At 32.8% G+C, this 18,019-nt stretch overlaps 2 protein-coding genes and 1 long non-coding RNA gene across 3 annotated transcripts; 2 read left to right on the top strand and 1 right to left on the bottom strand.

Moving 5' to 3' along the window:
• Positions 1-5,185: 5,185 nt before the first annotated feature.
• LOC146919424 (uncharacterized) lies at positions 5,186-5,667 on the top strand. Its single transcript, XM_085712772.1, has one exon. The coding sequence runs from the start codon at positions 5,318-5,320 to the stop codon at positions 5,513-5,515; it is 198 nt and encodes a 65-aa protein (XP_085568898.1). The 5' UTR covers positions 5,186-5,317; the 3' UTR covers positions 5,516-5,667.
• A 505-nt stretch (positions 5,668-6,172) lies between these two features.
• Positions 6,173-10,476, bottom strand: LOC146919425 (vesicle-associated protein 1-2-like). Its single transcript, XM_085712771.1, has 8 exons — positions 10,236-10,476; positions 10,046-10,116; positions 9,290-9,371; positions 9,093-9,208; positions 8,810-8,974; positions 8,656-8,706; positions 7,554-7,631; positions 6,173-6,695 (listed from the first exon to the last, which is right to left on the bottom strand). The coding sequence occupies exons 1-8, from the start codon at positions 10,288-10,290 to the stop codon at positions 6,585-6,587; spliced, it is 729 nt and encodes a 242-aa protein (XP_085568897.1). The 5' UTR covers positions 10,291-10,476; the 3' UTR covers positions 6,173-6,584.
• Positions 10,477-16,001: 5,525 nt separating this feature from the next.
• LOC146919426 (uncharacterized) lies at positions 16,002-16,817 on the top strand. Its single transcript, XR_015010670.1, has 3 exons — positions 16,002-16,062; positions 16,170-16,521; positions 16,699-16,817. It is a non-coding gene; the product is annotated as an uncharacterized LOC146919426 (long non-coding RNA).
• The last annotated feature ends 1,202 nt before the right edge of the window (positions 16,818-18,019 follow it).

Below are 18,019 nucleotides of genomic sequence, written 5' to 3' on the forward strand. Positions count from 1 at the left end.
CATTAATAATCACTTTACAATTGTTTCATGAGATTTGAAAATCATCTTTTGAGTTACAAAGTCAAATTTTTACCTTTCAAGTAACACCTCATGGGCACTGTCAATTCAAACATGTAAAAATTCCTAAAATAGACAAGTGGCTGTTCCTCATATCTCATTTTCGTGCCCTTAGATTACATAATTTAAGATAGGTAGAGAACATTTAACCTAACAGTATTGCGCCATTGTCTTGTGAAAATAGCAACAGATGGGTCCTAATGTGATGTGGGAGGTGGGGACAAGAGATTTTGGGGACAGTAGAGCATGGCTAAACCGTCACCAAAGGAGCATGCCACATGGAACATACATCATATGCCATCTGAGGGAGCGGATTGCCACAAAACCATTGGTTCCACATTAGCGACAAATATCATTTCAACAAGGTTCCATGTAACATGACATGACACACCCTTCATATCCCACTGTCGTTGCCTACAAACAATGCTACCTTATTGTACTAAATGTCAATGTAAATGTAGTATTCTTCATTTTTTATGTCTCAGTCAGAAATTTGACTAGAAAGTAAAATGTTGATTTTTATACTTCATAATTTGTTACACTTGTACATGCACATGATCATAATTTCAACAGTTGATTATCAAATCAATGGCACTTATCAAGAAACCAAGTCCCTTGAATATATATACCAACATTTCAAGAAAACTTATTAGTTACCTAATATCAATGTAATTAGTACTACAACTGACCAGAAAAATTTGGCAGTATACCAAGGAGTGATATATTATATCATTTTTACTTGTGCTTATGGACACTACAGTATAGATGAGCATTTATTTCACAATACACTGACTCAGTTCCCATTGCTTGTATCTTTCCATTAAGCATGATCCACAAAAGACGGTAGGAGAACTTTCGTGAATTAAATCAAAATCTTATATTGTTTGTTACTCATAGTTCATTGTGCAGTTAAAATGAACATCAAAAAAGATATGCATGAAGTATAACACAGGTAAATGAGTTGAAAGAGTGAACAAACTAGGGAACTTTTAACATCAATTAGGTTCTTAGAATTTATTTACAACCTTACATGATATTGAGAGTATGGTTCTTGAATGAGTACTACAGACTACAAAGAATTTATCAAGACAAACTAACGGGACCGGATCATACAGTATACATTCATTATGACTACTATGAATTATTAGCGTAGCAATGGTTTCTTAGGGCGCAAGCAATTTCAGGAAAACTAGGGTTAGGGTTTCAATGGAGAAGATGAAGTTGGTTAAGGTGATGATGAGTTTGTTATGATTTTTGAGAGAGAGAGAGAATATTGAAGAAAAATTGTATTCACACTATTGATTGAGTTACAAGCAATTATATATATACAATGACTTAGAGAGTAAGTCTCTTGTAACTAACTATTAAATTTTTTTTTTTTTTTGCTAAGCAAGGAGTAATGGCAGACATCGGGAGGAAACACCGACATACCAACTAGCTTGACATCTGGGAAACCTCCGTCCTATGCCGCCAAACTCTAAAATTTTATTAAAAAAAAGGAAAAATATATACAAGAAGAGGGGGGACTAGGCCAAAACCCTCAGAAAGACAAACAAAAAATGCTGAAATAAACTACTACAGACTAAGAAAATCTGTAGTTAAACAAACCAACTCCATCACGACGAAATCCATATGCAACTGACAATCAGCCGGAAGAGTTTCTAACCAAAAAGAACTTTGAATCCCATGACCCATATTCGCCACTAACAGAATCATTTGTAACTAACTATTCAATCTTTGTAACAAACTAAACAATCTTTGTAACAAACTAAACTCTTAAGTGTTTGCTAATCATGATTATGGATTAAAACACACAAACTAATACACCCCTCTTAATCCATAATCCTAACATTCTATGAGACCTAACTTGTCTCTCAAGCAAGTGAACCTAGCAATCTTCAAAACTTTTGTGAAATCATCTGCTAGTTGTGCTTCAGTAGGACAATACTCCACTTCAATCATTCCTTTTGAGACTTGTTCTCTGATGAAGTGAAACCTGGTCTCTATATGCTTGCTTCTGCCATGTGCAATTGGATTCTTGGCCAAGTTAATAGCTGATTTGTTGTCAATCTTCAGCTTCAATGGTTTCTTCACTTCACAATTAAGTTCCTTCATTACATTGTCAAGCCATACTGCTTGACATGCTGCAAATGTACCAGCATGCTTCAAATGCTGCAAATGGTTTCTTCACTTCTGCTGATGCATCACTATGCCTGCTTTGCTGGTTGTGAATTCGAATCCAAGAAAATATGATAGCTTTCCCAAATCTGTCATTTCAAACTCACTCGTCATAGTGTGTTTGAACTTCTCAATCTCACTTTGATTGTTTCCAGTCACCAGTAAATCATCTACATATAGGCAGATTATAGTTATGTTCTCATCAGCTAGTTTCTGAACATACATACCATATTCTGCTTTGCATTTCCTGAAGCTAGTTTGAAGTAGGAACTGATCAATCCTCTTGTTCCATGCTCTAGGTGCTTGTTTCAGGCCATAGAGTGCTTTATGTAATTTGTACACCATGTGCTCCTTCCCATTTACTTCAAATCCTGGTGGTTGTGTAACATACACATCTTCATCCAAAGGTCCATTCAGGAATGCAGATTTTACATCCAATTGTGATAGTGACCAGTTTCTGCTGCTTGCAAGTGCCACTACCAATCTTATAGTTTCTAATCTAGCAACTGGAGCAAACACTTCATTATAGTCAACACCATATCTCTGTAAGAAACCTCTAGCAACCAATCTGGCTTTGTATTTAGAAACTGACCCATCAGGATTCAGTTTTACCTTGAAAATCCATTTGACATCTATGGTTTTCTTCTTCTCAGGTAACTCAACAAGTTTCCAGGTGTTATTCTTCTCAATAGCTTTGATTTCTTCAATCATAGCTTTCTTCCAAACTTCAGTTTGAATTGCCTTAATTTGAATTCATCGTACAAAAAGGCCTTACAAAAAGATCATATGCTAGTTAGCTCCAATTTGGATTGGCTTATTTTTGAGCTTATGCAAAACAATTTAAGCAAATAAATAAACTTTTATGTATTATTTATTCATACGCTTGCCGAGGTAGTTTATGAAAAAACAGTTTCAATTTTCGTTGGTGAGAATGTATGAATTAACATAAAAGCTTATTTATTTGCATAAACTATTTTTTATAAGTTCAAAAATAAGTCAATCCATATAGGTCATTGGTCATATATGCTGCCACATGACATAAAGAATAAAGAATGCAGTGGACCAAAGAAATAATTCGAACATTAGAATAGATTTATAGATAGATAACTACTAGTTCTCACTGGGATCCGGTCAGGGTATTTCTCTTTATTTGGAGAAACATACGGAGGGTCAGGGAAGTAAACCTGGTGATGTGTAGACGAGCAAGGAAGAGAAGCAACGTCGATTCCTTCACTCACTTATTTTTCAACTTAAATTTCATCTCTTAACTTTTAAAACTGTCAATTTGCTCTTCAACTTTACTCTATTATTTTATTTTATTTTTTACTTTTTAAGCAAAATAAGATTAGATTATAAATAAAAAGGCAGATGAAAAAGACTGAAGGACATGAACTTTGACTCTTAACTTTACTTTATTAATCCAATATTTTTTTTTTGAAAGATTTATTAATCCAATATTGAACCTCAAAAATAAAGGATTAAATCATCGAAGTGTCATGTTTTCAAGTTGAGTCCAATTTAAACACAGAAAAAAGTTAAGTAATCAAAATAATAATTAAATAGTTCATTTTTATTGCACAATTATTAAACTCACAAATAATATTAAATAATATATTTAATTTTGTTGTGATCTGAGATAGATCTAGATCGACAACTAGAGTGGAATAAGCGTGGTTGAGGACAATGCTTGCTTTTTGGAGGAGGTATATTTGCAAACACATCTGTGATCAACTCATTCTGTGATCAAGGGTGTGAGGATTTAGGATTTTAGAGAATGGGTACCTTCAATTGGTCATGTGTTAGTATTTATAGGACATACTATAAGTTTTTCACGTGGTTTCGTAGATTAACGTTTGATTGCCGAATGGTGTTGATGAAGTCATTGAGCTCACTTCGATGTGCCTCCAGGACATCCCAATAGCACACTATATAGCGACTAAGGGTGCGTTTGATGGTCAGGATAGGGAGACAGGATATGATACATTAATCATATCCTGCTTAAATCTCATGTTTGATGCACCAAAGGGATAGGATAAAATAAACCATTTTCCTATCCTATCCTGACTTTCCTTTGTAATTTCTATCCTGAGTATAGGCTGGGTTAAAAATTATCTTGATGGGATTAGAAGATCTTTCCTTATTTATTATCTTGATATTCTGCCGTTTTTAAAATATTGTTATTTTTAAAATAATGATAACATGTATTTTCTATTATAATTAATAACATGTCATTTTTATAATATTTAATTAATTATGAGAGCAATTTTTTCATTTAATTATAATGATATCCTGTTTGTTATCATGTATGCATCAAACACATGATATGATTAATGTTTATCATGTCCTTATCATATCCTATCTCTATACAGCTTTATATCATATCCTATCTATATCCTATCCTGACCATCAAACGGACACTAAATGTATTAGTTGAATGGGGTTATGCTCGGTTCATAATATGTGCAAAAAAAAAAAAAAAACAATTGTATACTTTATTCGATCACATTTATAAGTAAATGTTCGTTTTTCACATTCATTAAACAATTGGTGTATATGGATTATATTAAATGTGTCCGGAAGGGGGTACACAACAAGTGTAAATATGTTTCATTTTTTTTTAATGAAGTGTAAATATGTTTCATATTGTCGAACAATTATAATAATTTTTTAACTCAATTAATCGTGATCCTTAAATCATTAAAAGTGTATTATGAAATAAAATTAAACTATTTAGTAAGCTCACAATCTAACCCTTTTTATTTTGATTCCACAATCTACATTTTAATGTAAATATTTTTTGTTAAATTTGTAGCCAATCCATAAAATTACTGAGAAAGGATGTAATTGTAATTTCAGAAATCTTTCTTAATGACTACTTGCGCAACGGGATATATGCTAAAAAATAACAATGCTTGGGAAAGGGGATTTCATTTAATTTTCTTTTTCGGAAAGAAAATTGGCTTGGTGAAGGGGTTAAACCAAAGACCTAAACCATAGTATATAAATATAGAAGCCACGCACGCCAAGAATAGACGAATACACAAAAGCGATTTCAGAATTCAGATCAAAAAAGTGCTTCGTGATGGCTTGGTTTATTAAAAGCAGCATGTCGTTCATCGCAGGAACAGGTTTAGGAGTGTACATAGCTCAGAACTACAACGTACCAAACGTCAAGAAGCTTGCTTCCATGGCTGTTTCGGTCGCAAGTCACCTAGAACAGGCTTATAGGAAACCCAAGCCTGAGGCTAACAACAAAGACGATGATGTTCAAGATTCTTAGTTCTTCTCTGCTCTTCAACAACCTTTTTAATTTTAGGAAGAAAAAATATGTTTCTTTATTCGTTTTGTGTTTTGGAGCGGTTACATTACTTGTTCAGCTACTCTTTCATGTCTTTGCGCTTATTTACTTAATATAAAGTTTTTTGACACTTATGTTGTGTATCTTGTTCTTTGATTGTAGTTTTTTTTTTTTTTTTTACTCTTGTTCTCTGCAACCTTAAGTTTGTATTTGCCTTCGGTTAGAAAATTAGTAATATACTTAACTTGTTTAGGGTTTATCAGATTTTTATTGGTAGCATATTATGTATTCCTTTGATGAAAATATCCTCTATCGTTCCTCAAATCCGTAACACCCATCATTAAGGTCAGTTTATGTCCCTAAATAAAAACTTAATAATGAAACTTAGTTTTCTTTAACGAGATGTAGGTTTGTACTAAACCTGACTATTTAGTTGACAATATTTCTAACATAAAGCCATTGTTATTTCGAATTCTATATCACAAGCTAGAAAGAAATACAGGTCAATTAATTAGCTCATATGCTGAAATACCCTACACCGGTAACATATAACAATTGTGTATACAGCTCTATTAATCTGATGCACGGATCAAATATTGAGCTCATGTTTGGTAGTGAACTAACAACTACGAAGTAATATTTTTCACATGAATGCGGAAAACCCACGGTGTGCTTACTTTGCATTTTACTAGTTCGATTAAATGAACCACACAACAAATTTCCCATATGTTACAAAAAGAATGTTTGTTATTCTTACTTTGCATTTTACTATTGGTCTTCATTAGCTCGACTAAATGAACCACACAACAAATTTCCCATAAGTTACAAAAAGAATGTTTGTTACTGAAAGCATGAGTGAATTCACAATAATATGCTCTTTCAAGCAACCGACCCATACTTTCAATTAATGTTTCTACGTTCGAATTGCTAAAGATCCTCCCAGAAAAGAAAAGGAAAAAAAATGCCCGCTAAATTAACCTATTTTGCTTTCATCATCATTTCTTCAATTGAGTAGTCAAGAACAACAGGGAAACCAATGCCAGAAAAAAGCTTAGGTCTTCTTCAGGAGATACCCCAAAATTAAGCCAAGTAAACCAATTAATATGACAAAGATCATGGAGACATTGCCACGACTTTTGTTGCATTGACGTCTCAGCATGTCCTGCAAGTAATAAGATCATTCAAGTAAGTGTTTCCCCCTAGTTAGATAGCAGGCATTAAAAGGCATTCTGAATTGCTTAAGCACAAAGATCATAACAAGTTTTATTGTTATCATATACATAAAACCATGCCACCATATGCACAGCTAAAAGTAAGACCCTTGCCTAGTTTCAAGTTCAACAAAAACGAATAACAAAGTAATTGACAGTAAAATGTGTTTGTAAGAGACCACAGCACAAACCAGAATGCACAGATTGAATAAAATTATAAATTTAAAACATAAACAATGGACTTAATATGAAACAAGTTAAGCTAAATTAACCATCCCAGACCATTAAATACTTACACGGTTCCAAATCTAACAGAGAACATCATGTGTTATGAAAGGGTATATTATGACAAGTAGGATACTTAAAGGTGATGAAACAACATTACCCTGAGAAATTGCTGCAACAATCACTTATTTGTATTTTTGCAAGAAAATTACAGGGGAGACAGGTGAGCATATAACCAGAATGATTCTCATTGAGTTAAATTATATGGAAGTTTAAAAAAGGGAAATGAACGAAGCCCTTCTAAAGAAAATCAACGCATTTACCAAGATCAGTCACAAAGTATAGACCAATCATTCAGCAGTTTGAAAGTTGTTCTCTTCCTATTATTCCTGGATCATTCCTTCAGTTTAGAATTGTAAGACCAACTTAAAAGGTAGTGATACTCCTGGTCGGGAGTTCATATTTCATATTTAATTAAAATCTCCATTCTCCAGTCCGGAAAAGAAAAGAAAAAAAAAAGGAATGCCAATAATCTAGATTGAGAAATAAAAGTTATATACAAGGTATATTTTGTAAATCCTCACCAGTTCCTGACGCAGCTTGCTATTTAGTTGAATGGCATTATTCTTTTCTTCAGTCAGCCTTGACATAAGAGCTTTTGCCTGCAACAAAATCTCCACACACGTGAGAAAAAATCAAGAAATTATAGGCTTTAAAAAAAAATTGCGATCCAATATCAGACAAAATTATGTTTGTTTTACTGCTAATCAAAGTATAATATATTATATAGGTCATACAACATTAAGTCTCGGCACTTGGTACTTGAAAATATGAACTTATCCCTTAGAAATGATATCAAAGGGACACCCGAGCCTATATGAAATTACTCTAAAAATACCCCAAATACAAAATTTGCAAGTCCAAGAAAGTCATTTCATGTAGCAATATGTTCACACAATCTGCATTATATAATATGAGTACTTCAATTACTATATGCTTTCAATGCCATGTCATTCTTTAGGATTATAAGCTATGACTTGAAGAATTCTACAACAAAAAAAGTAGTGGATACCTTCAATAGTGAACTTTTCTTTTTAAAAGAAATCAACAGTCATTTAATAACGACAGAACATGAAATATCTCGTCGAAGTCATCATCACTAGTTAACACTCTTGTTAAAATAACTATTGCGTAAATGCTGGTAGCTTAAACATTTGGGGGAGGGGGGGTGGCGCCCATCCAGATGAAAATAGACCAAGTGGCGTGTTAAAAAACTGGGGCCCGTTTACTTTGTGAAATCATTTCTGTTAAGGTGAGTCATTGTGACGAAGAGAAGAAAAAATGCTAGTTACGGATTATGCATTTTAGGATATAATGAAAATAGATCTTTTGCCATTTTCATTGTTTTTGGAAATGTAAGACAATGTTCACTTCAAGTGTCTATTTTCTCCTTGTTAACAACTAGCATTGACACAAATATTAGGAAATGAAAATAGAAAAATATTCACAACGTAAACGGGTCCTAATTTCAATTCTTTTATATTCTTTCCTGAAGTAATTGAAGCTTACAGTACAAGGAACAGTAACACCAGTAAATTAATCAAAACAGAAGCTATCCACAAAAAATGCATGTTGTGAAACAACATATTTACTTCAAAAGAAAGAAAAAAAGATCCTTTGTTTTACCTCTGCAGATTTTTCTGTAGTCCCGTTTCGTTCGGTAAATGCTCTCATCACCTGCAGTAACCAAAAACAAAATGTGTCCCGGTTGATCCCAGTACATTTTTCATAGTGGAAAAATAAATGAACGGCCTAAACAAGAAATAAGTTAAGAACCCACCGTTGTGGAGTCACAACCATTGGCATTTCCATTTTCAGTAACAGAACCTCTGGGTGATGATCCCTCCTCAGAACTTTCTGGGACAGGAGATGGAGTTTGAGGTGGAGCGACATATACCACTCTCAATTTGCACTCCTCGACCACATGCCCTGCTTCCTTGTTAAACTAGAAAAACCCAATGGCACAAGTCTTATCATATTCTCACCCAATATACAAAAAATCGAAACAATAATAAAAAATAACAACAGGAAACTATAATCACGACTATCATGATGTATCATACCATTTCGGGAGTAATCTCCTTCGCGTCAGCACCATCATTTACTCTTACACTTTGAAGAAGAAACTTATCCTTGCATTGCATATCAGGGGGAACTTCCTTTTGCGCTTGCATGGTAACTATAAATAACCAAATATCACAATGCCATTAACCGGTGATAAATTAAACTAAAAAGGAAAAAATAATGTAACATGCAATACCTATAACTTCACATGTAGATTGAGGCAAAACAACTCCAGTGTTTGGACGAACACAATACTTCCTGGGATTGGTCGTTTTTACCTGGCAAATAAATAATAAAGATACTTATCGAATCACAAACTCAAACACACAAATCTTGCACGGGCAAATATGAGCAAATCAATACTGCATTTGAAATTAGGCTCAATTAAGCCGATTTGCAAGGTGGCTTTTAAGGTTGAGTTAGGCCTAATCCAAATTCTAAGATGTTATCAGAGCCTATCATGATCCATTGGGCCAACTACTATCAGGTTACCACTATCGGGTCACATTCTAGATGTCTAATCTTGTGCGTGACGGGAGTGTTAAAGTCACACATTGGATGAGATATGGCTTGAAAGTGAGGTGACCATCACCTTGCAATCTGGATTCGTAAGGCTCAACCCACATGTTAAGATGGTATCAGAGATTATCTATGATATGTTGGGCCAACTGATGTCAGTTTAGTACTACCAGGTCACTCGGATCACGCTCTAGATATGTGATCCTGGACGTGAAGGGGCGTGTTAAGAGTCACACATTTGATGAGATATGGCTTGAAAGTGGGGCAAGCATCACCTTGCAAGTCGGTTTTGTAAGGTTGAATTAGACCCACAGATTCTAAGACAGATCATGAATGTATGTAGGTTTGGCAAAATCAATATCACAATCAAATCATACACCAAAACATAAACTTTCTGAAAGAAAAAAAAAACAAAGGGTGACAGGAAAATAACCTTGAAAGCAACATAGCTATCTGTCTTATTTGATAATTGAAGAGAACACGAGATCTGTTTCTTGAGCTCAACTGAAACAGAGAATGATCATGCAAAATCAAAATCAAACAACAAAGAACAAACCCTAGAAAAAGACAAAGCGATCCACGAAAAAAAGAACAAATTAACACGAAATGAGAAAACAACGTACAGAGGAACTTGAGATCGACGGGTTCAATGTTGAGAAGGTCACCAGTGGACATCATCGTGGAAGCGCGATCTGCAGAATCTAGTTATGGCGACAGCAATGTGGAGGAAGCGATCGAGAAAGTGAAATGAAAAGAGAATTGAATTTGAAAATGGGAAAAAGAAAAAGAAGAGAGTGATTGTGACAGGGAAGAACTATGGATTCTCATTCCATTTCATTTCCTTTTTTCTAGGTGGTGGAGAGTGTGACGCCATTCATTTCAACCTCTCTTTAAACTTACACAAATGGAGAATTAGTCACTTTAGTCTCTGAATGGAGAGGATTCGTCACTTTAGTCCCTGAATGAAGAGAAATTGCAAAACAGTCCCTGCATGGTCAATTTCAGGGACTAAATTGACGAACGAAGTTTGCATTCAGGGACTAAATTGACTAACAAAGTCTACATTCAGGGACTATTTTGCAATTTATCTGCATTCAGGGACTAAAGTGACGAATCTCTTCCGATTCATGGACTAAAGTGACTAATTCCCCTTTAATTAATACTATGTTATGTCGATCTTTTTTTTGAAAGAAATATGTTATGTCGATCTATAGTTATGTTAAACATACATTCTCAATAATATGTTTTTAATACTAACTAATGAATATTTTGTCAAAAAAATACTATGAATATGACAACTTACGGATTTACATATTAATTAATTTACGTAGAGATATATCATTAGATATATGTAAAAAATAATTGTATACTGACGAACCCCGGCCACCACAAAAAAAAAGTATATTAATTAAATTTTTAAATAATTGTATACTAACAGAGTATATTAATTAAATTTTATAAATAAACTAACTTTTACCTAACAATAATAATATGAGAAACTGGTTTTTATCAAATTTTCATATAAGTTATAATTTATTTTTACAAGTTGTTTTAGAGAATTAATGAAAATAAGTTGTTTTGAACAATATTAGAGATTGTTTTCATTAGTTCTCTTAAAGAGTCTTGCAAAATTTATGTGAGGAGATAAGTTCAAATAAATTAATTTAATTAAATAAGTTCAAATAAGTTATTTGTTTCATATATTTAGAGTTCTTATTGAATGCATTTCACTCTGAGGAGAAAAAATACACTGTTATCTATGATGGAGATGCATAAAATTTTGTACTGGCGTCGATTGATACAAGTCCAAGTAACTGGCAATCATATCCTACAAAAAAAGTTAAAAAAAATTAAACCTTAATATCATGAAAATATGTGTTGAGTCGTCTCTATAACTCATTATTGTTTAATCCTAATTTGTATTTCATTTTAAGGATACACATGTTAGTTATATGGATTTATGACGATCAACCCTTGCTACAATATTTTGTGCATCTCCACTATAGATAATAAGGTATATTTTCTCTTCGAGATTAAATATGTTTAATGAGACACCTTAAATTAAACATATGAGACAAATATATTGAAAAATAGTATTGACGTTATTATATGTGTGTGTGTGTATTGTGCGCGCGCACGTGCGATTGCACATACCCTTGTGCTTGTTGAAAAATATTCTAATATGAGGTTCATATCATGAACTTATAAACTAAATTAGCTTATATTGAATTCAAGAATTGAGACCATTCTATATTTTAAGGTGAATAATCAAAAGATAGAGTAAGGTACGTTACAACATAAGAAAAAAAAAGAGTAATTTACCTCATATGTTCTATTGTCTCTTAATTTGAACTAGGTAACTTACTTTCTATTTAACGTGCTACCAGCTACAACAATTTTCAAGAGTAAAAAAATTAACTAACGGTGAAGAGAGTGAACCTTAATTTCAAGTTGTCAATATTGTTGTCACTATATTTTGCATATCATGGAATGCTCCAACAAAAATTGCATATCCAAAATGGATATTTTTATTTGAATTTGGTCCAAGCGAGATTGATAGTATATACCCTATATGTAATCATGTCATCGAATGTGGCAAAAATATTTGAATCAAAGCATAACATGACATTGATTTTCCTAAAATAATATTAAACTCCAATCTTCTGTTCTCACTGAGTGTGTCTCAAATAAGAGCAATTTTAGACCAACTACCTATAATGTCTACTTTGTGAGCAGTTTAATCTGACTACAATATTAAACAAAATAAAAAAAGTTAACTGCAAATATTGTCAAAATGGTAGAGATGTATTTAATTTGTTGTAGCATTGTTTGGACTCCTTGTTGAGAAAGATTTAAACACAAATGCTATATAGTATTATTTAACTCACTGATCCTAGATATTATTGCATTGTTTAGTAAAATTGATCAATGCAATGACATGAAGCACCATGTGAAATATTCAACCTAACATCGTGTGATATCTTCTTAATTTCATAGCTCCACTTTAGCTTCAAATGCATTTGAACTATGGTGTCTCATCTCAACCGGACAAAACAAACCAGCATTATCTGTTTTGAGACAACTAATACATGTTTTTTGTTATCCATTAACAAGCATTTTTTTTAATCTTTTTTAAGTCTTTTTCGATTCTCAGAAATGTAGTTTCTTGTTGATTTTTTTGTCACGTAGCATAGATGAGAGGATATATTGAGCTTGTAGACCTAGTCTCAAAGACACCTATAACACCAACTTTCAAGACCTTTAAATCTTCTTCACTTCCTTCATAGAGAACAATTTTACCCTTCATCAACTTATCATTCAACGCGTTGGTTGAGCAACACATACAACTTTAGAATAATTTTGTTAACCAATAATTGATTTTCAAAGTTTTTCTCTACTCGATAATGCTCATTATAGAGCAAATATTATCATTTGAAGCACTAAGTTGAATATTTTTAATGTTCTAAAAAAATCAAGGTATTTTAACTTCAGTCTCTATAAAATGTGCTATTAATTTTTTCGTCTATGCACAATACAAAAAAGGAAAATGATAGGTTGACCTCAAATTCATTAAAATTAGGCCCTATCATGCTGGAAAAAAAATACAATTAAAAATATATGTACATCTGCCATCCATAGGAGCTGAACCGCAACCACCAACAAAAATAATAGCATCGAGTTTTACCATTGGACCACGTGTTTACTATTGTTAACATTGTCATGTTATGCGCATATATTAATATTTTGAGTGCATTATATATAAAAAAATAAATAAAAAAAAAACAAAAAACAAAATAAAAATTGGGCCCCAAAATTGGGGAGGCCTAGCTCTATAGAGTTGTTTGCACCTCCCCAGGACTGACCCTGAATGTACCTTTAACAAAACATGAATAGCCTTGGTACATCTTATTCTCTAAGTACTACAGCAATAGGAAGCTTCTTGAGTACTTTTATGCTTTCAACAATTTCACATATAACAACAAGGGAACATGGTCAGCAAGGGAAATATAAGGACTCAAAGAAAACATATGGTTTTAAAATTAAAATAAAATGTAATAATTTATAGGGACTAAAACCATATTTTTTTTCCTTTATAACTTTTCATGATATTAAAGTTTACATTATTTATGACTTTTAAGGAAACGAATGCCAGTTACCTAGATTTGTGTCGATCAACCCCTACTACGACATTTGGTTTATCTGCACTATAAATAATAGGGTGTGTATATGTGTGTGTGTGTGTGCGCACGCGCGTGCGCGCGCACGCGCGTGCAAGTGTTAAAAACTTCTAATATAATGTTCATTCATGAACTTGTAACTAAATTGGCTCAGATTGAAATCAATAATCGATACCATCGTATGGCTTTATATTTTGTAGTGAATAATCAAAAGATGGAATAAGGTGTGTTATAGCATAGGAAAGAAAAGAGTAATTTACCTCATACGTTCTATTGTCCCCTAATTTGACCTTGATAATAAACTTTGTATCTAACGTTCTACCAGCCACAACATTTGTCGAGGGTGGAAAATTAACTAAGGATAAATGGTGTGGATCTGAGTTCCTAATTGCCATTGACGTCGGGACTTTATTCTGCATAGCATGTAATGCTCCATTGAAAATTTCATCTCAAAAATGGATATTTTTATTTGAATCTTGTCAAAGTGAAATTGTGGCAAGAATATTTGTATAAAATTATACTTCAGGCCATCATACTTTGTAGACTGCAATGCGTGCAGATGGGGCTCCACCTCTTATTGTTCCTTGTGCAAGTCCTAGCATGCTTGCCATGCTAACTGGGTTCCCACCTGCTGCAGTTGATGTTGCACAAGATCCCATAGTCACTGGTAACACCAACTTTCAAGGCATCTAAGGCTTCTTCACTTCCTTCATAGAGAACCATTTTACCCTTCATCAACTTATCATTCAACGTGTTGGTTGAGCAACACATAGAATTTTAGAATAATTTTGTTAACAAATAATTGATTTTCAAAGTTTTTCTCTACTCAATAATGCTCGTTTTGGAGTAAATATTATTATTTGAAGAATTAAGTTGAATATTATTATAAAAGGTGTTATTCATTTTTTTCGTCCATGCATAATACCAAAAATATGTATTTTTAGTCTTTGTGGAGAGACACATTTTTCTGCTAACTATAAGGAATAAAATGTAACATATTGTTGTAAGAACGCTTCATACTTCTGCCTTTAGTGTATAGTGAGTCAAGATCAAACGTTACTTATGCTTCTTAAATGTACTTGTATTTCACACAACTCACCTTCATATGCATGTGACTCAACTGTGTATGTGCGAGCGAGCGCGCGTGTGTTAAAAAATATTATGATATAAGGTTCATATCACAACTTGTAAACTAAATTAGCTTAAATAGAATACAAGAATTGAGACCATTGTATGACTTTATATTTTTAAGTGAATAACCAAAGGATGAAATAAGGTATGTTATATCATAGGAAATAAAAGAGTATGTTACCTTATATGTTCTACGGTCTCCAAATTTGAACTTTGTAACAAACTCTCTATTTAACGTGCTACCAACCACAACAATTGTCGAGGGTAAAAAATTAACTAAGGTAAAATAAAGTTTAAATTACATATTGAGTTCCTTAACTAATTTCTTAGTTTCATTTCGGTCCTATGATTGCCACACCACACGCAACATGTGCAATACTTAACATTTATGACCAAGTTGGCTGACAGAAGGCGAGATAAGGGACCAAAAAATAAAGATTAGTAGTTATAAGACCAAAATGAAACCAAAAAAAAAAATTAAAGGACCAACTATCACTACCAGAAAAATTCAGAATACTGACAGAAATTAGAGACGGAAAAGTTTCTGTCTCAATCAGAGACGACATTGGAGACGGATTTTTGATGTTAGAGACGGAACTATAAATTCTCAGCTTAGAGACGGAATTTGGAGACGGAATGATCCGTCTATAATCAATTTTGTCTCTATTTCCATGAATAGAGAGTCAACATGTGGTCAACTTTGACATAGAGATGGAAATTAGTGACGAATTTATTCCGTCTCAAATGTATTCCGTCTCGAATTCCGTCTCTAACATGTTAATGTTTATAGAGACTGAATCTGCCCGTCTCTAAATTAAAATTAATATTTTAGATCTATGTAATTTCATTATTTTCACTAAAATATATTGGCTCCAAAATATCTTGACAGCTTTGTAGTTTGTTAGCATGTTTTCGATTATAATCCCAACTTGACGATTTATGTATTTTGTGAAGTTGAGACTTACTATTGAATCCCTCATGGGCAGTTATTCAATATACTAAATTTAAACTTTTTAGAAACCTTAGATAATAACAATTAACACCTTTTCTTTGTTTTACGCAGCATCTTTACCTGATTGAAGTTTTCTATCTTTGATTGATTTAATAGCATTCCATATCTAGTACAATTGTCTCTAAAAAGGTGAGATATTAGTTCTAAACTTTAATCCATGTTATTTATTTTTTCAATAAGTTTATTGTTTAGTGTTTGATTTAAAACATGATTTGAAGGCTGTCTTTGTTATGTAGGATATTGTGTTTTGAAGGCTAACTGACTTTAGTTGGTTTGCAAGGAAAATAGGATATCACACCTAGGTATTCAATATCAACTACTTGTTTAAGGTTTGGTTATTTGAGCATGAAATCATGTTAGTAGAATAACATTAGTTTATGTCTAAACAAGGATATGAGTGATTGTGAATTTTTTACTTCCTTTGCATTCTTGTCACTACATATATTGTTTTTGAATATGACTTCAAGTTTTGGCAATAATGCATCTTAAATGTGATTAACTTACTAGAACAATGTCTGGGTTAGTTGGGGGAAGATTGAGAAAACAGAACGTAAGGTGACTTTTCGCCTCCAAATCCATGCTACACATGTAAGTTTTCTCTTAAGTTGAGTCATTCTGTAACTCTAATTGTTTATTGTTCTATACATAAAGGACTATTAAAGAAAATTTGTTGACTAGCTTGATTGACATTGCTTTGTTTCCTTGGCATAATTATTGAAAACAACAAAAACTATGCTTGAGGCCTACATATTTTAAATTTTGCAGGCTGATGGAAGTTACCTATTTAGCTTAGACATTATTCCGAAGCTTTGTCAATTAGCTCAAGAACATGTCAAGAGCATGAGAGAATGATAATGTAAATGAAGGAGGGAATAGTAACAACAATTTAGAGATTTCGAAAATTTTAGATTCATTATCATATTATTATTTTTAGGTAATGGATAGTTTTACTTTGATTTGTTCAGTTATTTGCAAACTATATTTATGTATTTTTAAGAGTACTCTTCTCTTGAATGAGACATTATTATGTTGATCAAAATTTGCAAACTATATTTATGTATTTTTAAGAGCACTTTTGGTTGTTTTTTTTTAAAAAAAAAAATTGAAGTTAGAGACGGAATATAAATTCTGTCTCTGTAGAGACGGAATTTATTTTATGTAGAGACAAAATTTGGTTTCTTTGTAGTCACGAAATATATGATTCAGAGACGGAATTTTTCCGTGTCTGGTAGAGACGGAATCTGTAAATCTGTCTCCAATTAGCTTAGAGACGAGTAAATTAACCACGGATCCAATTCCGTCTCCAAATCCGTCTCCAACTTGTTTAGAGACAGATTTTTTGCATTTTAGAGACTGATTTCGCCCGTCTCTAATTTGGATTTTTCTAGTAGTCCAATTCAGCCTAATACAAAAGAAATAGAAGTATAATCCAAGATCCTCAAGGGTAATTTTTTCAATGGGTTATGACAAAGATTCAACTTTAAAAAAGACAATTTTTTTTCAAAAATTAATTAAAACCAAGCATGCGCTAAGTTCAATTTTTTTTTTTGGTTCAATAGCCTAGTGGCTAGATCACACACTTTTTAAAGTGTGGAGAAGTGGGGAATCCGGGGTTCAAACCCCAGCCCTTGCAAACATTGTCCCTGGTAGCTACCAACTGAGCTACACTTACGGGACAAGTTCATTTTTCTTTATTATTGGATTTTTTTTATGGGTAGTGTTAACTTGTGCCCTAAGGGCACATGTTAAGAAACCCAAAAAAAGAAATATTGTCTAAAATTGTGTGCATTCAACTCATTAAAAAGTTAAGAATTAAATATAATGCACATCTTCCTATAAACAATTTTCATATTTGATTCATTAAACCCTTTTTTTATTAAGGCGTGGCACTACTCATTTCTATTATCCATTGTCATTATACCCGCCCATTATAGCTGAACGGATAGCAACAGTGGTCCATGTGGGATGAAATGATTGATGTACATTGTTTCACCATACGCATTCAAACACGACATTGATGTTCCTGAAATAATATCAAACTCCAATTTTCTGTTCTCAGTGAAAGTATCGGAAATGAGTAATGATA

Source organism: Medicago sativa, chromosome 5 (genome assembly GCF_051527215.1).
Source record: "Medicago sativa cultivar Bolivia chromosome 5, Bolivia_mono, whole genome shotgun sequence".
Taxonomy (NCBI): domain Eukaryota; kingdom Viridiplantae; phylum Streptophyta; class Magnoliopsida; order Fabales; family Fabaceae; genus Medicago; species Medicago sativa.

What these genes read in the sequence shown, in the direction of transcription:
- LOC146919424 (XM_085712772.1), top strand. Translation starts at nt 5,318, where the DNA reads ATGGCTTGGTTTATTAAAAGCAGCATGTCGTTCATCGCAGGAACAGGT.
- LOC146919425 (XM_085712771.1), bottom strand. Translation starts at nt 10,290, where the DNA reads ATGATGTCCACTGGTGACCTTCTCAACATTGAACCCGTCGATCTCAAG. An exon ending in ATAGCTATGTTGCTTTCAAG is followed by an intron (nt 9,372 to 10,045) that starts GTTATTTTCCTG and finishes TTTATTTGCCAG; the next exon opens with GTAAAAACGACCAATCCCAG. An exon ending in ATGGTTGTGACTCCACAACG is followed by an intron (nt 8,707 to 8,809) that starts GTGGGTTCTTAA and finishes TGGTTACTGCAG; the next exon opens with GTGATGAGAGCATTTACCGA.